This window comes from Chiroxiphia lanceolata, chromosome 9 (assembly GCF_009829145.1).
Source record: "Chiroxiphia lanceolata isolate bChiLan1 chromosome 9, bChiLan1.pri, whole genome shotgun sequence".
In the NCBI taxonomy this organism is placed as follows: Eukaryota; Metazoa; Chordata; class Aves; order Passeriformes; family Pipridae; genus Chiroxiphia; species Chiroxiphia lanceolata.
Genome location: NC_045645.1, coordinates 23,101,481 through 23,127,558, shown reverse-complemented (window position 1 = coordinate 23,127,558; position 26,078 = coordinate 23,101,481). Strand labels below are relative to the sequence as shown.

Genomic DNA, 26,078 nt, shown 5'->3' with positions numbered 1-26,078 from the left:
ACTATAAAAACGGAACAATCAAGTGGTGTTTCCTGTAGACCATTTCCTCCTCATCTGCAGCTCATGAATTTCATTAACCAAGTTTATTTGTATTTAATGCCCTCATAGATTTTTCTCCTTGCTTCCCAAACTCATGTAAATTTAAGTTTTTCAGGTCTTTCAGCAAAACGTTCTTCAGAGTAACACATTTTGGTTGTTTGAACCTACCATCTACTACTATCAGTATTCTAGATTAATAAATTCTACACTTTCTGTAATCTGGATTATTAACACCTATTAATAATCCCCTGTACTTCTTATGGGAACCTTGGTCAAAGTGTTAATTGCATACTTTTCATGTCTTTGTTCCACCAGTCAGAGGAAGATGACCTTGGTATGGGTCAATATAATTCTGTTGGTACTCTTCCCATCTGAGTGACTTTTCTGCTGAGATTACACTCTTGGTGCATATGTAAATTTTCCCTTATGCCTTTATCCTGTGTTTTTGCATCATCTGTATTTCCTTAATTAGAGTGAGAATGAGTCCCTTTCCTGTGCCTGCACATTCTGTTTCCAAACCCAGTGTATCTGAACCCCAGCAGTGCCAGGTGCTAGTTAACACTTTCACTGAAGTATATTATTCATCTTATTTCAATACACGGTTTCCACAAGGTCTGTTTTATCACCATGGAGTAAAGAAAACAACGTCAATATATATAATAAAAACAAAGGGGTTGTGGCCACTTACCAAGTGAAGATAAGACATAATAAGGTGGATATTAAAATGAGGACTTGATTAAACATTGCGGACTGTGTGCGTTGGATGGCTCGGTGAAGATCATTCTGTGTTAATGGAAAATAGGTGTTATTTTTGGTTTTGAATTACTAAGCCATGAGCTGATTCTATAGAGGAATTATATAGTGCCCTGACAGAAATGCAGTCATTCAAATGCACTTAGAATTTGCTGAAAATATAGAAGGGTGCAAAAGAGCCAGCTGTGATTCTGTGATTATTTAACTGGTTCTTTGTTCGTCCTGGCACAATTCTGATACTATTGCAAGCTGCCTTAAGGTCTGTCTGCTCATGTCTAGCTTACAAATTACAGGCTGCAAGGACCAATTAAGGCCTAACAGTTGAGTTCCCTGCAATTGTGCATGAATGGCTGAGTAGCAAAAGAACCATCCACTGCCATTTCCTTTATTGGCACAGTAACAATTTATCCTAATTGAGATTTCATTTCATGTCTTATTTTTTTCTAATTTTGATGCAAAGCAGTTTAGTAATGGTTGACCATTTGTATAATCTAAATACAGATCTGGTTAGCTTCCTATTAAGGTTAGACTGTACTGCCAAAATCCCGCTAGAGACAATACACAAAAAAAAAATAGAAACTCTAAAATATTTATTTCCTTTGCATACTTACAATCATATTCTCTAAAGCATGCTTTGCCAGCCAACAGTTTAAAAATACAGGAATAAACAGGTTTCTTAGGACTGGCCAGAAAATCTGAAAGAAATTAACAAATTAATTACAAGCTTTTCTAGGAATATTCTGAGGAACAGAGCTTTTCTGTTCAAGCAGCAATGAAACACTTGGTAAAAATACTTACGATTAATGGGTTTCTAGTGCGAGATATGGCTTTAAATATAATCTTTTTTTCCTTTGTGATTAACTGCATGCAAGATTATTTGATAAAATAAGAACAGTCAGTTTTCACTGCAGACATGAGTGATTCTTATATTTTTATAATCAGCTGGTTTTTTTTATTGATTGTGCTGTAGTTGGTGTTAGAGGGTTTTGGGTTCGTTTGTGCCCTATCAAAAAGGAAGGAGGAAAGTGATCTGTATTATTACTTCACTCAAGTAGCAAAGTATCTTATTGACAAATTTCTGTTCCCATAGGCACAAACTCGCCATACACCTAAGATTCAAGATTACTTTAAAAAAAATCTGTGCAGCTATAAAAGTGCAATGTGCAAATATATTAATTCAAATATGTTTACCGTGATGATGAAAGGGACAGCATTAATTATTTCCAGGAGAAAGGGTATTCTCAGAATTTGTTCCCAGATATTTCCCTTCAAAGAAAAGGAAAAAAACCCACAATGTCACAGTAGGATTACATATAGTTCTGATGAGAAATATATGTGATATTCCAATGAAACATATGGAATCTCTCCCACTACCTGAAATTCAGGAAGATAATTCATCTCAGATTTAAACACATATGAGGGATGTGAATATAGAATATAGACCACTCTGAATTCTTTTTCTTACTGTTGATCATAATGTACCTCACATAATTTTAAATTTATATTTTTACTAGAACAATTCTCTGATTCCATATGCCAATATATTTCCTTGCTATGACCTAGTTAGTAAACTTAAATGAATTCTAGTTGTGTTCACTAGTCAACGCATTCACTCAGCTAATGAAGAGCTTCATTAAATTAAGTTTTCATTTTTTTCAGAGAATAATAAGCTCTTGTTGTCTTCTGTTGCTCTTTTAGGTACCTTGGAATCACACACAGACATCCCGTCTGCTTTTTCACTCTTTAAAGGTTAGTTTACTTTTATTTTTACATGCACACTTACAGATAAGGAGGTGATGTTCCTGTCCTAAGGAATTTATCTTTTTAATAATTCTTGCTTTTCAGTGAATCTTCATACAAGTAACTGACTGCCTTGCTGGTAAACTCTTTTATCTACAACTATTTCTACTTCTTTTTCTTGGAAGCCTCTAAAGCTTTAAAATCCTACATTGCAAGGCTTTAGCTTTTGATTGTGCCAATTTTTTTCTTATCATAATGTTTATTGACTTGGAACACCTTAAAACTAGAGACAAAGCCCCAATATAGCATTAAGAGTTGCAGAGACATATGTGCAAAGGAAATGCTCTGCTCAGAAAATTTTACCATCAGATCAACTGCTTGAATTACCCCTATGCACATGTCACTCCCTGTAGTCTATACTCATGTTTGTTATGGATGATGAGCCATGCTTTGTACAACCTTCTGATAGAAGTTTGTGGCAAAATATGCAAATATGTCATATTTTCCAAAGAAAAAATACCAGCTTTTCTCTTAATCTTTTATCATTAGCATTTGGTAGTCACATTAACATGGTAGTCACAGAGTTTTTATTACTCTTTATTACTCTTTTTCTTCCTCTTTAATACTGCTAATCCTGCTATTAAGATATTAACTTATTAAGTATTAAAAAGAGGAATGAAGATAGGTGAGGGAAAGATAGAAGTATTCTACAGTGAGTCCTTCCTTCCTTTGCATTATCATTACTCAGTATTTTTTCTCTGCCATTTGTTTTGGAGAGGGAAATAAGGAAAAAAATCTAGTGTTTAATATTTGAATTAGGACTACAACATCAAGTTCTGTATTTCTGCCACAAACACTTCAGTACATTTCAGGGCTTTTTGGAACTTGATCTTGCTTACATGAAATTAGAGGTCTTCCCACATACTTCAATGAAACAGGTATTAATCTCTTAAGTTGCTTACTGCTAGCAATAGGATAGGGATAATAGTACTTTTTTTTCACGTCTGAGCATTGGCTGTGGATGATTAAATGTTGGGATGAAAATCCATAGATTTAAAAAAGCAGGTAGTTGAACTTTAGTGACTTACAGCTTTACAAATGCTGTATATCAAGACTCCATCATAGGTAAAGCAATAACAATTCATGATATACCATGACAGTATTACAAGAATTTGCAGAAGAGCATTACATTTTCAGTTGCAATAACATATTCTTTCCCATTAAAATAACTACCTGATATAACCAATGAAAATTAAATACAAACTCCATAGCATATAAAATTCTTTTTCCATTTTTAAATTTTCACACCTGGAAACCATTGTACCTAAGAGGCAAGGATTGTCATCTTCCATGTAATTGTAATTGGTGGGAGTCAGATATACTAGTGAAATTATGAGGCTGTAAACTGAGGGGTTTTGGTAAGAATAATCAAGATAAAATCTGATTTTTCAAACTGATCCATTTCATGATTTCACTAATTTCCTTGTTTTTAATGTTAAGAGCTTTCTTCTTTGCATTATAGAGAAGAAATGTCACATAATTCACTTGTGCAGGCAAAATGCCTGTGTGGATGGGCTCCAGGTAATTAGGGATGCGTGCAGCTGTAAGATTCTGGCTTCCACATAAAAATGCATCATGTTGTCTGCAAATCTGCCTTTTGCAGTGAGAATGTGTGCTACTGCCAAAAGCAGCTAAGACTGCTTCTGCACAAGTGATAGGGTAGGATTGCCAGATGTCTGTGACAAGTTTTGACAATGGAGACTTCTGATGCAGACATCTTTCAGGGTTCTGGCCAAGGGCAAACCCTCATGTAGTGGTTTAAACTGTGAGAATGTAGATTGTAAACCATTCCTTCTTGGATCTAAGTGATCAGCACTATAACACAGTTCTACGTTCTTTGGATTCCTCCCCATACAAAGGCAATAACAAATGTAAATTCACTGTACATTAGTAGCACCATACACTACTATGTCCTTGCTATTCTGCATGTTGAATCATTTCTCATATGTCATCAACCAGGTATCAGAAAGGTAAATTCCTTGGAGTATTCTCTTATTATTCTCTTGCTTTATTTATTTTAGAGGTTATTTGTGAAATCCTACTAATGTGCACATGAATACAAACACAGTCATCTCTTTCTTGTTCTTTTCTTCCTGGCTAATTCTCTGACTTACACCTAAATTGTAGAAGTCTTGAAAGTGCTGGCATAAAGTAAGTAATCTGTCACAGATTTACATGAACCAAGACACCTTTGGTCACCCTGTGACCAAGTCTTACAGTGGGTGAAAGCAGAGCCTTCTTGGCTTTGAGAGACTGCTGTAAAACTAAGAAAATAAGACCAGAGGCAAGAGGGTGTTTTACATCAGGTGGATTGCAAAACTGCATTTCAGTACTTTTATTGTTACTTAGATTAGTCCTTTGATATAAATCCTCCCCTTATGGGGAGTGGAAATACAGCCATCGTAAAATTGCCTTAACTTCTGTGACAGGTATATGCAGCAAATCAGGGCAGCAGAGCTTTACATCCATCACACTCTAGTGACTTCTCATGGAAGCCGACTTGCCAGTATTTCTCTCATCTTCTCTACTCACTGAAATTGGTGCAGATCACAAGCAGAATGGATAAAGATAAAATGCTGCCCAAAAAACTCAGGAACAGCACAAATCGTGATTGCCCTTTACTATTTTGCCACTAGGCATGTAAATTTTGGATAGTTTCTGCCTATAATTGGTTTGCATTTGTAACCACCAACTCCTAAATAATACGTGCTCCAAGGATTAAGAAGAATAATTTTTAGACAGCTTCTTAGCATTATTGGGCACTAAAGGAAACATTTATGGCATAATCACTTGATAAGCAAACTAAAGAACAAGTCTCTAAATTCAGTGGTGGCTCTGATAGCTATGAATGTCAGTAATATGAAAAATAATAATAAAAAAAGATGATGTTCCAAGATATTTTCAGCTTTAGAAACTAAATCTTTTTGTATTTTCTTTGATAAATGATTTTAAATGATTTTAGTACTTTTCTCCTGAAGGTACTAAAAATGCAGAGAACCTAAAACTCACTAGGATAGAGCATATGAAAATGAAATTATGAAAACTGAATAAAAACATTGGAAAAACATAAAGGAGAATGCAAATACAAAAACACATCATATGCACTTCAAATGGTTTCAGGGCATTTTGCAAAGATGTTCCAGTAGCATCAGCGAGATGGATAACACAAGTATGTAGATATCCATAATTATTTTTTTTTTAAAGCACTAGTTTTTTGGTGTGCAGTTTTAGAGGCCTGAGACTTGAGTTATACATATTGAGTAGCTGTAGCTTTGACATCAATGGGAATCGTGTGCAATGCATTATGGATAGACAGAAAAAACCGTGCAACTGAAAAATCAGTATCAAAGAATAAAGATCACTTCAGAGAATGTGTTTTTAAATTACAGTGTGCCAGTGGACAATGGAAAATTTAATTTCTGACTTAATTTCTGACGCTCTAGATATTAGAGTTTGCTCATAAATTTAGGAAACAGGGCTTCCTGTGACAATATCCATCCTTTCGAAGTGTGTTTTTCTCAACTTTTTGCCTGTTCATCAGTGTGGGCACAGGCACATGAACTTTATACTGAAACATTTAACTTAGTTACTTTTTGTAATGAATTATGCCTAAGAGAAACTAAAAGTACTTACCTTGTAGCTTAGATAACTTAGCAGTAGAGTTTCAAAGAGACTTATTACAGCCACAGACACCTTCAGTGAAGTGAAAAAATATGAGTATTAATACTGGCTTCTATAGAATATATGCTATTAAGCATTACAATGAAAATAAAAGATAATATAAAACAGCTTTTCTGTGTATCCTCTGAAAACATCTCAGCTAACAGCATTTAGCATGAAGCTTAGATATTGTTATTTTTCTGAGTAAAGCATAGGCTACATCTTGAGTCCCATTTCTCTTCTCCAAGTACAGCACTCCAGAGATCCAGCAGCATGGCCTTTCCACAGTGTTCAGAGAGCTGCATACACAGTCTGTCAGACTGTTTCTCAAGTTTCTCAAGTTTCATTTGCCTGTTCCTAAAAGGTAGCAAGACCTTTTCACAGAACAGAGAAAGAGAAGAAGGAAGCTGTATAAAATGGAAGCCAGTCACCTCTTTACTTTCCTGTAAAGATGTTATGAATGTGTGGAAAAGCAAACATTCTTCTTACTGTGTATAATTCAGAAAGTTGAAAAATTATAAAGATGAATCATTATTGTTTTTAATATTTAAATGCAGCTGAGATAACTTACCAGCCTTCACTTAGACTATATATTATTAATATATGTATTATGTAATTTAAAAATATTTAAATAGTCAAATATGAAAACAGTAAAAAAAATATTTAGAGCTTCAGAGATATTAAATAACTATAAAACTTATTTGTATAGCAGGTATTTGTATTTTAATGCGTATTGTGGGAATATTCTATCAAGATGTACAAATTTAGCTGAAGCATTAAGCCTCAGGATTTCTCATTTTAAATTAATGCTCACTATTACTGAAAATTTGGAGGAGTGCACTATTTGCACTCACAATATCATTAGCTGGAGTTAAAAAAGATGCTATGGACTGGAAAATTATTAATATATCCAATCAAAGTAGATCAGTTTCTCCAAGTGATTATTACTGTTTTATATAAACTCAGGTTATATTTTCCAATAAAAAATAAATCTTTTTTTGCAACTGTTGTACATAATCTATTAGGAATGTATGTGTATTTACACAGGCATACACATAAACATAGGTATAAATTCCTCTTTATCAAATAAAGTTACTAGAATAAGACTATTCATAAGCAAATAAATATCTCAGTGTTTTTTAATTAAGTTTTACAGTAATCTGAATGTGTAGGTCAAAAATGATTCAAGCTGTGCATACTCTAAGCAAGGAATTGAAAGATATTTTCATTAAGAGATTCTTCCCTTAGAAAAATTGTGTATTATAGAGGTACAAATTATCATAATGGCATTGCACCAATCATGGTGAAAGAATATAATGGGGTATATACCAGAATGGTATAACCATTCTGGAAACTTAATTAATTCTTAGTAGAAAAACACATTTCACAGGGAGAATTCCAACAGCACTGTCCTCAAGTTAAAAAAAAAAAAGTGTTCCCAAATTGAGCAGGCCTCAGGACACTGAGGATTGAACCACAAACTTCATGACATCTCCCATAAAGTACTGATGTTGTGCCTCTTTTGTGACATACCCCTCTACACGTGTAAGGTTCTATATTATGGAGTAATTTAGATATCTAGTGTATCTAACAAGGAAGTCCATGAAGCATGTCAAAGGCTACCCATAAGCAACTATGAAATTTAAACTCATCACTAGAGTAAACAGTGACTACACTTCTTGACTCAACAGAGCTTGATAATTCTAAGAGAAAGACCATCTAATTCTACTTTTTTAATAAGCTTCAATACATTGTAAATATATTGTAAAGCCATATAAATTCAAATCAGTTAGCTCAGATAAGCTTATTTTTTGCTGTACTTGGAGTTCAAGTAGATTTCCTTGCTAATATCAACTTTAACATTGCTACAATGCTATCAATCAATATCATCTACAGTTATTAAATGGAAATCATTGAATTGGTCATTTACATATTACCTGTAATCCCCATAAAGGTAAGCTTCGGTTCACCCAAATAATGGGAGACCTGTTCATTAAAATAAGAAAATAAACATGAAATTAATCAAAATCTGGTATTTTGAACAAAAAAATAAAAAAAAAGCTGTACACATGACTGGAAATTAGAGCAGCCTTATTTAAAAATATTCTCAGTAATAAAAACCTCAAATCAGTAGTTATCTACTGAGTATCCACATTGCTTATATTTCTAACCCAGAGCCAATCATTAGGTTCCCTGTTGGAAATTGGCAATCCTTTTGTGTGAACTTTTTGCTCTGTGTAATGGTATAAATGGTATCTAACTCTCAGGGGTTGTGGTATCTTGGAAAAATCATGTTGTCTTAGTATTTACTAGTCCCAGTGCTAATAGGAACTTGGTACAGTACCACGGGAATGTGACACACTCAGTGGCATGATACTTTACTGCCAGCCATTTGCTGCTAATCAGAACTGTTTTTTTAAATAAGGACATCCATTCTTTTTCTGCAAGGTATAAGCATCAGATCTCACAGGAGCATCCAGTCCAGCAGGTCACTTATGCGATCAGAGAAACAATTACAATATTAAAGGCAGCTTTGAACAGTCAGAAACACAATTGCTTGAGAGTTATAGAAACATCACTATTATATGTTAACATGTCACCATTCCAGATGGAAATGGATTTGTCTTCCTGTTTTCCTCCCCTTCCCACCATTATGCAGACTTCTGGTTTGCTTTTGTAAATTAGGAACTTACCAATCAATTGTTCCAGGTGTGTAGTTTTGGTTGATGGAACAACTCCGATTTAATTCCTTACTGATGTTGTCATACCATCCATGCAAAGTCCATTAGCAAATGTATTTGGGAACACAGTCATAAAAACATATGGGAGGAAAGGGATATTAATTACATTATTAAATATTCTATAAAATACATACTATAGTTTGAAATTCTAGGCAATGGATACAAACGTTTTTAAAAGTAAATCAGCTTTTAGAAAGAACAACTGTATGTGCTCCACATCTATAGATAAAGGACTATGAAACATTTCAGGTTACATTTTTTAAAGATTTGTCTTCAAATATGTTCTAATTTACAAACAAAACAACTGAAATTATACTTTGTAAAGCTGAACCAAGTATACAATGTATACTGAAGATCAAGAGATAACTAGAAAACCTATCACATGGGTAGGCGGTGATAGAAAGAGCACATATACCTGCCACACTCTCAGCAGGAAAGGCTGCAGCAAACTCCACTTGATATCCTCTTTTGAGGATGTGAGGAGGGCCGGAGATTAATGCAGCAGTAATTCAAGTACAAAATTACTGATACGCAATTAAAAAAAAAATTGGCTGCTATACACATATGAGGTTAACTTGCCCTGAATTGCTGGAACAAATTCTCCTCTCAAATGGTCATGTGAGGATGTGGGAATATATATTTCTCTAAACGAGGAAAAATATCCTTGCTTATACTTGGCATGCAAGGTCAGCGGGAAAGAAAGGGATCTGTAGACCACAGATTAGCAACAACTGTATTTTTATCAACTATCAGTGGACAGGTGGTAAATTGTATCCATTAATAAGGATGCTTTATGCTTTAAGCTCTTTCCTGTACCACCTGCTGTGCCTGAAGGAGTAAATGAAATCTACCAACTTGTGCAGGCATTTCTGAAAAACAGGAAATAAATCTGATGAGAAGCATTCCTCCTAGATTTGTCACTTTAAAAAGAACAAGGCAAAAATGTTTTCTGTGGCCACAATCTCGGCACACTGAGTAGTTTCTTTCACTGGGCTGTGACGCAATATCTAGGAATTATTTTTTCTTTCATATTACCAGTTTTTAAGAATGCATCCAAGTGGTAGTTTTGGTATCAAGCCCTCAGGATCTCTATGGATAAAACCATTAATATTAATGGGGTAAAATTTGGGCACAGGGCTGGGGTTTGTCTGGCACAGCTTCTAGGACTGGGGTCTTAGTGAGCATGCAGAAGGACTTGTCTGAAACTTCTGAGCCAAACAAATGTTATTCAGAGACAGAACAAGCTAACTAGTCTCCTAAATGTACCACAACACAATATAAGGGAATAACATCTATAGAAAATATAAATACAGTCTCTAGCTGGCGAATTGTTAAATATTTGGTTTGCAGGAACAAACATGTTAGGAAAGGTGTGAGGAATTCAGCAGTCTGTAGATGACTATGAATATGCGTCTTTGCCTATAAACACAAAAATATCAAAGTATACCTGTGGCAGTACTGATGCTCTAACCTGTCCTGCATACCCAGACATCACCTGCAGTATAACATACTCATTTGGGCTCACTAGAGGTCTCATGACAAAAGAATAGCAGCACACCAGAAACTATGATTAGATGTAAACTTTTAAGTCCCTGAGTTGCTGTGCTTAATATGCCTAAATTTCTAAGGATGGATTTTCTCCATCACTGTGAAAAATTTTGCAAAAACTTCACTGCTTATTTCCACCCTCCATTTCCTCTCATTGAAGAGACATTCTAAGATACATGTAAAGTAAAAAACAGGTCTTTGAAGGTCTTGTTTTTCAGGGAGACTTTTTCATGGCCCTGAAGTAAAATCCTAAAAGAATTGTTACATAAACTAGCCATCAGATATTTGCAATTTTACATAGAAATATTATGTAATAATGCAACCAAAATATATATGTTTGCACAATTATATCTGATGCACAGTATCTAAGCAGAGAGCTAGGATTATTTTAGCAGTAAAGTGAAAAAATTGTATTGTTATTTTAATTCTTATTTCCATTCACAGTGTAAGACTAGCTTTATAATTCATTCAAGATATCTGCAAGACATAAAACCAAATCCCTGTTGACAGAATATCAAGCATGTATTTGTTAATTTATTTCTTATAATTTAAACAATACTTTAAGAGCAGAAATGAGAAAAAACCTCAAACATTACCATCCAAGTCCTTGTGTAGGATCATCCAGGAGCACACGAACTATGTATAAGAAACAGCTTAGTAGCTTGAGAGAGAAATTGAATAATCGTATTCTCAGACCTATTTTGAAGACAAAAGAAAATAATGAAATAAATCCAGGTTTTTAAACCCACCTTTAAGGTAAAACTAAAAGGAACTGGAATAGCTATGGGATAACAAAGCAAAGGTCCATTTAGCCAGTCACCTGTCCCTGACAATTGGCACATCACATGGAGGAATGCAAGAATAGACATGTTGGATACACAAATAGTGCACTTTTCCATCTTCCAGAAATCTCAGTCAGTTTTAACGTAAAGAACTGCTCAGTCATTTGTTTGAAAACTACTCTATACCATTCATCTTTACTGATGCCATTTTTGGGCCTTTGGTAGTTTTAAAAGTCCACCTTCTTGAAAGGGGGACCAGAACTAGATAATGCTTTTTGAGATGCAAGATACAGCAACATGAAGAAAACATACTTTCAACCATAGACAGAGGATATACAATGGAAAGTATTTAAATATTAATATCTGAAAGTCCTCATGCAGTAGCTTCACATACAGAATATATTAATTCTACTCCAACTTATAAAATATTTAACTGTAGTTATTTAATGTTGAAGTTGAATCATTATGCATGCAAGAATCAGGACATCTGAAAGTCATGCTGAATGCACAACTGAATTGAATCAACAACTTGTTCTACAGACCATGTAAATATTGAAATGTTCTAGCTGAAAGGATATACCACAAATACTACCACAAAATATTACAGTACTTCCCACAAACATAGGTCTACTGCACAAAGACAGGATTTTCCTTTAAAAGGATCCACGTGGACACTTACTCCTATCACACGGGCTCATTGGAGACATTTTCTGCTACAGTGGAACTTCGCTGTATTTTTATGCAATTTTGCAGTCATTAGAGGATTAGAGTTTAAATTTTCAGTATTGCTATTAAATTCAGTAGACTTTCTTGATAGTATAAATATTTGCATCTGACTCTTAGTTTTAAGCTTTCATTCACTAATTAAGTTAAAACTGTTAGTTGACTAATGTTAAATGGGTGGAGATCACTTTAAGCATTAATTGTTTTTTCAATCTTGTGGACCGAGAGTCCACTTCTGCACAGCTGAACCCTTCTGCCCCAAGCAGAATACTGTTGACTGAGCCTTACCCAGATGTGACTACATTTGCACCTAGTCATAGTAAGGACAGTATGCTTTATTGTTGTGCTGCAAATACTTCAGCAGGTCTGCTGAACTCAATATAATTACTTATGTGTGCATACATTTCCTTTTAAGAAAAAAATCATAATTATATTACATTTTTTTTATTTTACTCGGTTTTAAGTTCAAAATCAGCACCCTACAGGTAAAACTGATAAATCACTTTTTATATCTACTGGTTCCTTTCCCTTTAAAACTTAAATCTGCTACAAACACAGAAAAATAGAAAATATAGAGTCTTAAGTATATTACCATGCAATTGCTGGAAGAAATCTCACAGTTTATTATAGAAAACTCCTTACTATTTTTAACTGTGAAGTTGCAGTCATCACATAAGAACTGCATGGATTTTTATTGCATCTTCATTCTAGGGGTTAAAATCCCGTGGACCATGAGAAGTCCCACAGCTGTTACTGGCAATTTGATTTGAGAACATTAACCTAATGATTCCTGCTGTCCTATCAAGAGTAATTAGCCACAGGCAATTTATTCCCTAACAGTGAAGGGAGTGAAGTAGTAAGTGGAGCGGGAGGCTGCATGAAGGAAGGAAGGAAGTAAGTAATGTGTGTAAGGTGTTGTCATCCTATTATTTGACTTGGAGAGCTCTGTGATCCTTGTTTGCAGCTTTTTTTGAACTGTTGGTGAAGAAAACATGAGTTGTTTGTTTGTCCTAACCCTTTTGTGGAAGTCTGTTGGAGTATGAATGGTTGCCATAACAACTAGGCTATTACAACTAGAAAAGCAGATAATGTTTAAAAAATAAAAAACAAAACCTAACAAACAAAAAAAGCCTATCAGGAATTCTTTTCCTTGCCAATTTTGTGTTGTTTAACTTTCTTTGATGAGTACAGAAGTCCATTGTTTTTCTTCTGGTTTTTTGCTCTGTGAATGTTAATCTTGGGGTGAAACACTTTTCTACACTGGTTTCTAATCATCATTTGAAATTTCATGTTGGTTTAAATGCCAAAAGAAAATGGTGCTTTTCTGATTAAAAAATACATCAGTACAAGGGACCTATGTTCCTGCTTGCTGCCTTAAATTCTTAACCCTCAAACCTTAGTTCTGATAGATCTACAACTCAGGCTTTGGATATCTCCATAGCCATGGTTGTTCCCAGAATGTGAGGCAGGGTTTTCACACCAGCCATGCTTTCATCTCAGGGTTCTGGTCAGTGTCCATATCGAGTGCATATTATGGCTGGGGTTATATATAAAGTAGGGCAATAGTATAGGTCCTGTACCTTGATCGGGTCAGTTATTAAAACACAAATATGAAAGAACAGGCTTCAAGTCTGTACTGTTTCAGAAGGTCACCTCTCCTAGTTCTGTTTGCCTTAGCCTTTAGAAACAGAGTGTGCTGGCAGAGGGAGCACATGTAGTTACCCTTGCTAAAGTTTTGGGAATTAGTGTAGGACTAATAAAAGTATTTTTTGTCCAGTAGAAATCTTCTGTAGCCTCATAGTTGGGGACATCACATGTGAGTTGGAAGCAAAGCGTGTGTTCCACTGTTGTGGAGATCTAGGATTTCAAATGTGGCAAGGAGGGGGATGATCACCAGAGAAGGCATCTAAAATAGATTTTCAGTTATTATTCTGTTACAAAGGAAGCATTTCATATGTCTGTTTGCTTGCTGTCTATTTTTGTTCTCTATTTCACATGCTGTCAACATGGTCTGCTTGACTTAATTTCTTTTTCTTCATTCACAGCCAGATTTTTCAAGTAGCAGGGTCATTTGCACAGAATATCTCTGTATTTTGACATGGGTGCCAGAAACTTGTATTCAGCTACATCAATCATATACTGTTATTCAGTTATTTGTTTTTTAATGAGAATGTGATTTCACTGTGTCTATGTGACCAAGTTGTTACATACTCTTGTTTTCTTTAAAAGAAGAATTGATAATAACAATTCAAAATCTATTTGTTTTGTGAACTAAATATACCTATGTCAAATCTTAATGTTTCCTGCTTGGATTGAACAAGTATTTGCTGGTTTTGCAGGCATTCACTAGTTCTGACTGTGACTTTCACTTTTATTATAAACTCTTGATGCTTTCCTTGCAAGCATTTTTGGAGATTAATTGTCAGATTTAGAGAGCTGATCTAAACAGAGTGACAGAGATACCAGATGAGAATTTTACAATCACCTTCCATTATTCCTCTTTCATAAGTCACTAATACATTTCTGGGTTTTAGCAAAATAATCTCAGTAGCAGCTGGCTTTAGGAGTTGGGCCAAAATATACTGTTAATAATTTATATCCTAGTGATGGTTATCTTTTATTCCCTCTTTACTGAATTGAAACTTCACTTATTTTTTCCCTTTGAGACTTATTTTAGGCTGTGATAATGCAGTGTGTGATCTTGGCAAGTTACAAGCAAGTCATACAAATCTCTTTTCATACATTATTTGAACTTGGTTAGACATTTGCTTGCAGAAGATTGAGTGTAAGCTAAATTGACATTAGACATAGAAGAAGGCTTGTTTTATCAGTTTAAACCAGAAAAATAATGAATAAAACAGTTGATATTTCTAGCTACTGGCCTGTATGTGACTTAGATGAGAACAGTATTCTGTAGAAAACTCATATAAATTCTAGAATTGACTGCTCTGACTGACAAAACCACTTGATATTAAGCAAAAACTGTTTGGTGAACATGTTTAGTTTGGTTTAGTCATACTATCTGAAAAATTGCTGATACTAGTGACAGTTTTCTCAATGACAGCACGTACATCTTTAATTTGTGAAGGAAGGGTTTCAGTGCTCTCACCAAATACAGACTAAGATCTAATATCTTTGCTTAGCTCAGCTCCCTCATGCTGCTGGGCAATAGATTCCTCCAGTGTCAAGGGAGGAATTGAATGAGTTCACTTCAATGAGTGGCAGGTGACTAGGTCAGAAGCAGGTTTTTGGAGATTATATTTGGGGGGATTCTGGTTCTGAGTATTTGGACATGAAGTAAGATAAGCAGAAGGAGTGTTTGAACTTACTAATTCTGACTACTTTGTTTTGGGGATTTTTTATTTTTTTTTTTATTTTAATGTGTGTCTATGTAAGTGTAATAAATAATGCATTCCCTGTGGATGAAACTCCTGAAGCTTTCTTAAACCTGATTCTCCAACTAAAAACCAGCAATTAATTCCAAAGCCCATATTGTTGCCTTCAATTGAATTGGATTTTACTCAAAGTGTCACAAATATGCTTAACAATTAATGCAATTGCTTACTTGATCTTTGGTTTTTGATGAAGAAGAGCTTTAGTCTCTCTTTAAATGTATTTTCATTCATATAGAATTCAACTTGCACCCTGAAATATAAAAGGAAATATTAGAATTGGATATGAAAGATAATAAATTAATATTTCAAAGTAATTTGTTTCTCTATTTGTTCTCTATTCTTTATATAAAACTAGAGGAACATATAGAGTGTTCAGCCAAAAGCTCATTTGGCTTTGAACGACTCATGTTAAAAGATTTAAAAAACAAAACAAAACAACAACAACAAAAACCCATCAACAAACAAAAACCTCTTTGTTTATCCCCTTTACATGCAGAATCACTTTCATATTACTTGGACAGTCTATACTGCAAAATAAGAAGCATCTATGCTTTTGGTATTTTTACTGGATGACTGTTTTCAAATTTCCGTCTTGGTAGGGAAGATTTCCTTGATGTTCAGGTTAAGCCTTCCATCTCAGTTTAACTCCCTTCCTGTAAAACTGAGATTTTAATGATTCTTCTTTTTTCTGCCTTGTTCACATCTCTGTTAAGCATTCACGTCTCTGTTCACTTGTTTGTATTCACCTTTAATCAAATGTTCACGCACCGAACAAACTGCTCTCTCTGAACTTTGTTTTTGTCACAATAAAATACTGAGATCCAAAAGCAAAATTATGGTGCAATCTCCCAATATTGTACAGAAAATAACTCCCCTCCTGATTATATTACAGCAACAGTAACATCTTTTTTTTTTCCTCCATTCCCCTCAGATCTGCCAGGATGCATTTCATCTTTCTGTCCCTCAATTCAATCTGAATACAACTCATGCAATAGTTATACAGACTAGAAGAGAAAACTGTTGCAGGGACTGGCAAGGGAAACAGGTGTGCATTAGTTGTATAGAAAAACTTTGGCTGTTCCAGAGTTGTGGTGGGGTGCTGCTTCCTGTAGGATGAGTGCATCATTAGTCTCGTTTTCATGAAGTCCGCACTCTACCCAACTTACTGAATCTCCCTCACCAGCCCAGTTCTCCTCCAGCAATGAATCTCTACTGTGGCACAATTTCTGTCTCTCCTTGAGAAGTCAGTCCTCGGTTTGAGAACTGTTCTGTTGTTGCTAAAGAGTAAAGTGACATCACACAAGTGACCCTTACGTCTCACTTCTTCTATATATTATCATTTGTTGCACAACTGCATATACTTTCTTCTGTTCATAAGCGTACTTGAACTTTATTTCAGCAGTCTTTCTTCAGATAAGTGTACTTCAATTACTTATTTATATATGTACTGTCATATTTTTCTCGCACGATCCTGACTTTAGTTTTTCCCTTCTTGCATGTGAAGCCTATGCTGAAACAATTTTTGTATAATCTAGTTACCTACAGTGTCTCTCTTCCCCTCAAGTATTTGTCTATACCATATATTTCTGTACACTTATGGAATTGGAGGATTATTTATGGTATATGGGCCTAGAATGGGTGCAGTCTCAGCTAATGGGACCTTTTCTAAACTTCTGCTTATCACCAGAAGTTTAGGCATAGAAGTTTGTTGGACAGGGTCATATAAAGAAGAGTCTGGTTCACTCAGTGAGGTTGGTTCATTTTAACTAGTCATTTACCTTTGGTTTGTTTTATTGTAGTGTTCCTTGTAGAATGGGTGATTACACTGCTTCCTATTCAGAGGAAGCAAAAACATAACCTTATTTTTAAGAATATATATTTTCCAAGGTACTTACTATCATTAATGCAGTGACAGTTTTAGTGGGAAACATCTTCCATGATTTGGCAGCTGCCACATGCTAAGTGTATATACTTAATCTTCAAGGATATATTTCAGTAGGTAAACAAAGTGGCACAAGCTATTGAAGTACAGGCTGTTATTAAAGGAGGCATAGTATTGGTGTTCTTTTTCTTCTTTTCTTTTTACACATTCTAAACTAATCTCTCAGAGTTTTCTGTAGGAAAATTGCAGTAATCACTTATGAAAAAGCAACATGTTAACAGTGTGCCATGATTTAATGATAAAAAGGAAAGAGGATGTGGGAGCTAATCACCCTCCTATCACTACCATTATGAATTGCACTGATAGCCTTCTAACAGCTGTCTGTTTCCCTTTCCTAGTAACCTCTGCTCACAGCAGACTGGGATTCCACAAAGTAACAGTTTCCATAGCAAAATGGATTACAAATACTGCTAATACCACTTCTGTGGCTCCTTTTCCCCCGATTTTCTTTAGTTAAAATTGTAGTGGCCTTCCACATTTGCAGAAAATACACTGTCATGCACTTATAATCAATGTACTCATGTTATACTCTGGCTACCAGACAGAGAATATTTCACTTTGTTTCTTGAAGGTTACTGTTTACGAAGTAAAGCTAAGTGTGAATGGCTGAAGGAGCTACTGGCAAGGATAAGGACAGAAATCTCCACATATTGACTCTGCTTTTCATTTCTAGGGAGAACACTCATTCTACTTGAACACTTGTAATCTTTTAATGGTTAATATTTTACCTTGTGTATTTGCTCTTTTCTGTATTTTTCTCACTATGAAACGTAACCTAGGAGTACTTTGAGAACGTACCACAAATAACTTCTGATCCTCCACTGAAATATTAAGATCATTTCACAGCAGTAGAAGTGAAGGGCTTGAACAAGCTTTTTCTGGACTTAATTAGTACAAGGAAGTAAGTGAGTGAGTGAAATTGATTGTGACATAAAAAACGTGATTACTCTATTGCAGGATAAGTGCTATCTGGAATTTGATTCCAAGCAAATGGTTTTGATGAAATGGCACACAAGCAGATCTGTGTGAAAGTGTATGTATATGCAGATCATCTGATGTACAGAATAGATTTGGGTTTACTCTGCATTTATAGTGTAAGTAATTTAAAAGTGTAGTTTAAACAATTTGTGCTTCATGTTTATTATCTTCCTGTAAAAGACAACTGTAGTACAGTCTACCCTAACCAAAGGAAATCAAGCTGAAGGATTAAAATGTTATCCCTTGATGATGGTTACAGGGACAGAAATTTTGATGAACATAAGGATTGTGTATGCAGTCAGTTAATCACTTCTGAATTTTTCTGTGCATGTAGTAGGCATTGAATATTCCATGAAATGCTGGGTTTGGAGGTTAAAGAACAGTTCTTATGCTTTACTGACTCTTGCTTCAGCTTTGTGGACAATGCACAAATACCTGATATACCTGTGGCAAACCTGAAGTTATATGATTGTCTTGCAAACACAGTGTGGTGGTCTTAATCTTCTAAAAATTAAATACCATTGACAGTAGTCTTCACTAGTTTAAAAACCAAAGAACAGTGATGTCAGTGGATCTTTCAAACTGTAAGAGGCATCTTGAAGTACCCAAAGTACAAGTATACTCTGCATTCTTATAATTCAGTTACGATGTAATTTGAGTAGAACATTTTAATGTAATACAAAGTATAGCAGAAAAATCCTAATTCAGGTCAGGGACACTAACGCAAAGCACTTCTGATGGCTGTAAAACACTGGGACCCATCTGTCTGCACTCTGGTTACTTAACTCATTTTGCCTGCATTTTTCCATTGCTATTTACAATGCCATTCTAACTCCGTAGCCACACTTCAGTAACAATATCGCCGTGCACCCTCAAATCCACAAATTTTCCTTTTGTGCCAGAAAGCAGTAGATTTGGCAGATATAATCACTTCAAAAATGAAAGTATGAGTTGGATTTCTTGCTATGTGCATGCCAAGAGCAGTAAATGTTTATGCTCACTATTTATTGATGTTGGAATGAAGAAAAGGCCTTAACTGTACGAACAGATTCAATCTGGAGAAAAACTACATAAATTTATTTAAATCCATCTTTTTAGGGCTATGCTGATGAAATCTAACTCTTGCAACATGGCCCTGCACTTTCTTAAAGATGATTGTAACGAGTGTAGAATAACTAAAACTGACAGGTATGAGGTCCTTTTCTGATGGGGAATTTATCAGTTTATTATGAATAACCCAATGAATATTTCCAAGGTCTCTGCAGAACTGTGCAGTATTTTCTTGTAGAGCCTTTATGATATCCAGCATTGAGAAAGTACGTGACAGAACACAGGTTCCACACTTTCTAACTGTAGTATGCAGGATTACCTAGTGTCTCTGATTTTCCCAAAACAAATACTTCTCTAAAACACTTCATGCAGTGCAAGTGTCTGTCTCAAACTTGAACTGTAATGTCACAAAGACATGTTGGGTTATCTTAATCCTTAAGAGTGTGTGCTATAACATCTGCACCTGGGCGTTTCTTCTGTTCTTTTCTTTCTACAGGTGTATTTGCTTAAAAGCTCCCTTCTGTATCAGTAAATCTGAGTCAATCTATCTAGTGACATTTTTCCAGTCATATCTATATTCAATGGATTATGTAATTGGATGTTAACATAACTAATGGATTTACAGAGATCAGGTGTTACCAGTGTCACTGCAAAAATCCTCTGCATTAATGAAGTAAGAAATAGCATGAGCTGAGTTCAGCCCGATCACAAGTTATAGGAAAAGGATTAAGGATGCAAAAAACGCTCTAGAGCTTAGAACTGTATGTTGTGCTCAAGTTCTTTTTATGTATTTTTCCCATAAGTGCTGCTTGTTTCACTTGAAACAATTCTGACAGTATCAGAAAACTGACCAAACTGAATTTTTCAAGTTGCACAAAATAAAATTTTGTACCTGCAATCACAAGAAAACCCTTCTATGTAAAAGCAAACTTTTCTTTTACTTAACTGTTCAAAAGCCAATATGCTAAAAATTTCATCCCTGAATTGATTTTTTTCCTTACAATTTAAATAGTATAAGTATGTCTATATTTCTATGTATATAAACAGAAATGTATTTTAAAATCTGATTGTGAGCCAGCTTCACGTCCCCTTTTACAATCAGTGGCCTCAGTTACATAAAACTGTCTTGGTGAAACCAATATAGGTCCATGGCAGCAATTTAATACTACAGCAGTAGAGACAGGAAATGACATTTATTTTTCAAACGTCTCTGTGGAAAATATCTTCAGTTTTTCATTCCTTTGAGGGAAAGATTTTAAGGGAAATTGGTAGTATGCATGCTTTTCAATCAATTAATAATACTTTTTTTTAAATCCCCCATTCATAGTCTTGCATATTAAAAAAGGAAATTATTATCTCAGTCCTGGACTCATGAAAACCAGTGAGAAATTCACCATTCTCGTAATGGTGCAGTAATCAAAAATTAATTTACATTCTGTATTATTTGTCATTAGAACTTTTTTTAAGGAGAAAATACTATGAAGTTTTACTATGGGGAAAAGAAATCTCAGAGTAATCTCCCTCACACACTTGACTTTTTACTGCAAATATAGTTTTCTGTTGCAAACTATTGCCTAAGGTGAGAAAGTTAATAAATCAAACATGAATGATGCATTAAGAAATAGGGCATTTGGAAGCTAAATTTTGAAAGGAAATCACTGAAGGAAGATATTTGATAAATTTAGTAAAACTTCTTTTAAAAGTTTTTTTTTTCCCCAGAGCATACAAGGTAGGGAAATAGATATTTTAAAGTGATTTTATTGCATGTGAAAACAGCTCTTTTTAACTTCTGGGCAAAAATAATTCATATGTAGAATATATATACAGAACAGAGCTACTGCAATGGAAATCCATTATGCAAGGCTTTTTTTATTGCTTAAGTCTGAATATCAAAGAACTCAGGAATGGGATATGCTTCATGAGTTTGATTCCAGGCACTGTTGTAAGTAGTTGTGCCAATTAACCAGACCTGAATAGCAAAAATGTTAATTTGTTGCCTTTTTTGTTGGTTTTTTTCTAATGGTGGCAACTACTTGTCAAAAAGAAACTTGAAACAAACTTGTTGAATATTAAGCATATTGTGATAACACCTTTCAGTCTCTGTCAGCCTGGATTTAACTCTACATTAGAGCGTTAGGATCAAAGTACATAATAACACATTGCAACTACTTTTTTTTTTCCCTGCTCAAATTTTATTATCTGTTCATCTGGATGATTTCTCTGTTGCTTTCCTGAAATTAATTCTTCTGTACCAACTTTTCCCTTTGCCCTTCAACAAACATTTAAGTTCAGTTTTAAGGGAAAGGTTGCTTCGCTATGAAAGGCAAGGGGACAGTTGGTGATTCAGGAGTAACAAAACTTCATTAGGAGGAGGACAATTCATGTGTCTAAAATGCCCTGTTCCTCTGCATCACAACTGTATGTCCCTGTCACTTGTGGATCTTCTAAAACAAAGGTTAGATGACAGATCCAGTCTATTCTTTGACTCTGATAGGTGAGGCATACACAGGGTCAAGCTTCTTGCCTTAGTACCCTGCACACATTGTACAAATGAATTAGAAATTACTGTTCTTAGAGTAACAACACGCCTCAAGCTGTTGATTTAAATTTAAAGCATTTCTACTGCAGTATTTTAAAGCTAATCATTGCAAAGCTTTTATTTGAAGATATTTATGGATGCTTCCCAAAATTCTGTCTCCTTGTAATACTGCTCAGTAATTGTTACCTTAGTAAGATTCATATTCTCTCAAAAAAAAAGCCCCTTAATTATTTCCCCAAGTAGGCACACTTGTGTCTACACTGACGGCAGTCTGCAGGGTCAGAGTTAGTTTTAGGAGATTTAAAACCCTCCACCTATTTACCTTCATGCCCCCAACCTCTTTCTTTGGTCCTCTGAGACCTCTCTCCTGCTACTGCATGCTCAGCCCAGAGTTTACTGTCCACAGTCCTCTCATTCCAACTCCTCCATCTTCCTCTTTTTCCATCCAAATTTTAAGAGTATTTCCAATCCCTTCTTAAATAGTTCCTTTTCTCTAGTTCCTTTCAGAATTCACCCGTTCTTTCTTTCTCTAAGTACTACAGAATTTCACTATTTCACTTGAAAACATTGAGGAAATGGCACACTGTACCACCTCTGTGGTGTTTTCCTTTGCTCTAATTCCTTACATGGACCTTTGCTTTTAACATGCCTTTACACTCTCACCATCTGGAATCTCAGGACTCTCTTTTTCTTCCTCTCCTGTCCTTTTCTGTTCTCTTTTGTTAACTTTCCTTCCTTCTGGTCCACGTCTCATTCTCCTATTTTTACTTCTGCTTTTTGTTTTGCAGGAAGAACTCATTCTCTCCCCTAAAACCACTACCTCTAATTCTCATGACAGTCAAAACAGAATGTCTCCAAAACAGAAGGTCTCCTTCCATGTTACTGGAAACAATTTCATGGTACTTTGTTACCGTAACAAGTGTCACTAATTCAGTGTTACCTCTGGCAACTTGTCCCTTTTCATCATCCATCTCCTCCTGTCACTGTATCTTTTAGCTTAATAATAAAGCTAAAGGTCATTCCTCTCCTTCTAAATTTCTAGTGTAAAAAATCTTGGCCTGTGTGACAGGTACCTTTGAACTTTGCTACTTTCAAAGTTATTATTTCGTGACCTTGAGAAATCTGTCTTTTGAGATGCTTACCTTTCCTCTCCTCTTAAATTATTTCATCAACTTTGTCTGCTTCCAGTATTGCACATTAGGACAGCCCATAAATATCAAGGCATTAATAAACAAATTCTGCAGCACTGCATAAACTCGGTATGTGCTTCTTTTAATGTTGGTGCTATGGCCCTTAAAAGATACTACTTTCTCTAGCCCAACAGAAACTTAATGGTGACCACTTACGAAAGTATCCACTGTGTGTTCAAAGTAAATGGATACAAGTGATGGAATTGTGTCACTCCTACTTCAGCACTTACAATGTGATGTTATTTCTCTGTAGATTGTATTTCACCATGGGTTCAGTCTGCATGCTCCCCATTTAACAGTTTTCTCTTACAAAGCAAGCAGTAAACACTATGAGGGACATTGTCATGGAGATTAACCAGATAAAGATAGAAACAGGTGTTCAGATAAATAGCAGCCTTAAACACTTCTAGTAGATTTTGTAGTAGAATAGAATATTAAATAAATAAAAGTCTTAAAGACTCATTGCTTACTTTAGATATGGCAGTTCACAGGTCCACTGTCTAGTAACCATGGCAGTGTTGGATCAAGGGTTGGACTTGATGATCTCAGAGATCTTTTCCAACCTGGTTGATTCTATCATTCTCTGGTTTGGTCCTTTGCAAATGACTCGAGTTAGTCTCTGATTAGCAGAGAAATTTAAATCTCTATTCACTTAAACTCTATTTCTAATTTGTAAGACAAATGTAACTGGCTGTTCTGTTATTGCTCTTCTGCAGGTTCTCTTTTACTTCTTATTTTTCAAGATTTCATCTTTGCAAAAACAGACAGTAGAACAAAGCTGAGAGCTGTCCGTACATAATATCCTCATAGATTAGATGGCTAATCTCAGTTTTATTTTTACTTAAAAAATAAGAAATTAAGATTTAGTTTTCTGAAAATGCAGCAGAAGGGAGAAGGAAAAAAGAACAGATGGATAGAAAAATCAAAAAAAAGGAAGAAAAAAACCTTTGTGGGTGAATTCCCAATCTGTCATTTTTTAAGTATCACATGACCAAGTGTAAAATAAATTTTAAATAGGACTCTTTAATATGTTACCTGAAACACAGAGCCAGCTTCCTAGTACATGTGATCCAACACCTACTTAGATGAATGCAAATATTCTATTCACTTAGAGCTGAGTAAAATAATCAAATAGTAAAAATATGCAAGCTAATTATTTTTCTATTGTTTTAAGTATTTAATTAGTATTTCTCTCCAAAAATGAAAGTAATTTTCTTCCTATTTCAATTGTACAATGTACTTTACATAAAACTGGGAGATCAATGTGACTCTTCTCCAATATAATTCCACAGCTTTTTACCATCTTGTTTTATTATTACTTCTGCTTGATGACTTTTCTGCTTTTGTTCTTTTTTACTGTATTATGCTAGTTATACTTAGCAAACTTCAATTATAGCCAACAATTTATTCAGTGTTTCCTGAAAAAATTCACAGCATAGTTATATCAAGTCAGAAAAAGAATTTTTAAGGGTCTTTGTTTTTGGTGTTTTTTTTTTTTCCAAACTGAAATACTGGGATTCAGTAAATTAATCTACATTTTTACCCATGACTTAGTAAACTATAGGGAAGCATTAAGTGCACCAACCTAAAAGGAAACAGAAGTTTATGAAAAGTGGTCTTAAATTATGGCATTCAGTATAAACAGATGAATTTACATGATTTCTGTATGGAGTCTTACTCACTGATTAACATTTCATAAGGAGAGAAGTTTCAGAAATGCAGTGTTCTCAGTTCTAAGATAGAAATGTCAACATGTCATGTCAAAACCATTTTTCCCTCTGAAAAATTGTTCAGTAAGATTTATTATATTTTATATTTCCTTTACTGTTCTTTAAGTAGAAAATATTTTTATTTTTTCCAAGGAAAATGCATTCATTAACCCAAAGTGTAGTTTTATTTTCATTTGAATTTTGGTACTACTTGGGATTTTTGACCTAATTAAAACAGAACATGCCTTCTATATTTCCTGTGATGTGATACTACCACGATGCCTCAGAATTTGAATCACAAGTCCCTCAAAAAATGTTATGTCTACTACAGAAAAAGCCTTGCAGGTAAAATTCATCTCTAGTCAATGAAAATTTGGCACTCAGTCTACAACTTGCATGTGCCCATTCTGCAAAGGCAATCCAGGTATGAATTACATTTGCAGAAACAAGTCACAGCAAAGTAAGCTGTGAAATTCTTGAGACACTTGAACCTTCAAATATTTAGACCTTACTTCACCAGAATGAAGTTATTGCTAATTTTAGTCTCCAGTGAGATCATCTGCAGTCTGTATGGGCATCTCTATACCTGTGACACATCTTTGATTCCTTGATTATTTGACCTCTTGGCTGTTTCCTTCAGCAAAACTGAAGGATGTTTCTTCAGCTTAGGAGCTGTGAAGGAAGGAAAGAGCTCAATTTTGCTTTCTGTTACCGCCTTTGCCACTTACGCCTTTCCTTCCAGCCCTAATCCTCACAACTTCCTCTTGCCACCCCCAGCTGTCACCACAGTTTGCTTTGTCACCTTCTAATCCCCTCCAGAGAAGGATATGATGAGTGTGGAATAAGTGCCAAGGCTGCTCTCCCTGTGCAGCAAACTCACTGAGAGCAGTTTATACAGCACGAAGAAGGCTGGCTGAGTCTTGTGCTACATGGAAGGTAAATCCTTGTACGCATCTAGGTAGCACTGTAAACATAAGTGTACTTATTTATATAGGACTAACAAGTTAAAATTGTTGCACTTGCACAGAAATTGCCTGACAGCTGTATTTACCAGGTGCCTTACAGTGCAATGGAGTGTAAATAAAAGTCTGCCAGTCCAAATCACTATTGTAGTAGTAATCCACAAAGACCAAACAATCACACTTATTATTTCTCCAGTAGTGTCTTTAAAAAAAAAAAAAAAAACCAAACAAACAAGCCACCCAAAACAAATGAACCCCTCACAACTA

General features: G+C 35.0%; 1 protein-coding gene across 8 annotated transcripts in view; it reads right to left on the bottom strand.

Annotated features, from left to right (window-relative positions):
- KCNT2 (potassium sodium-activated channel subfamily T member 2) overlaps positions 1-26,078 on the bottom strand; it is a 120,338-nt gene that overhangs the window by 74,871 nt on the left and 19,389 nt on the right. For all 8 annotated transcript variants that reach the window (XR_004358567.1, XM_032696526.1, XM_032696531.1 and 5 more), the window contains exons 2-9: positions 15,612-15,691; positions 11,138-11,237; positions 8,946-9,005; positions 8,190-8,238; positions 6,226-6,285; positions 1,984-2,058; positions 1,404-1,487; positions 728-822 (exon numbers count right to left, since the gene is read on the bottom strand). Coding sequence is in view for 7 of the 8 variants with exons in the window: in XM_032696526.1 (XP_032552417.1) it covers positions 728-822; positions 1,404-1,487; positions 1,984-2,058; positions 6,226-6,285; positions 8,190-8,238; positions 8,946-9,005; positions 11,138-11,237; positions 15,612-15,691 (603 nt within the window). In the remaining variant the exon portion in view is untranslated. The remainder of the gene's footprint in view (positions 1-727; positions 823-1,403; positions 1,488-1,983; positions 2,059-6,225; positions 6,286-8,189; positions 8,239-8,945; positions 9,006-11,137; positions 11,238-15,611; positions 15,692-26,078) is intronic.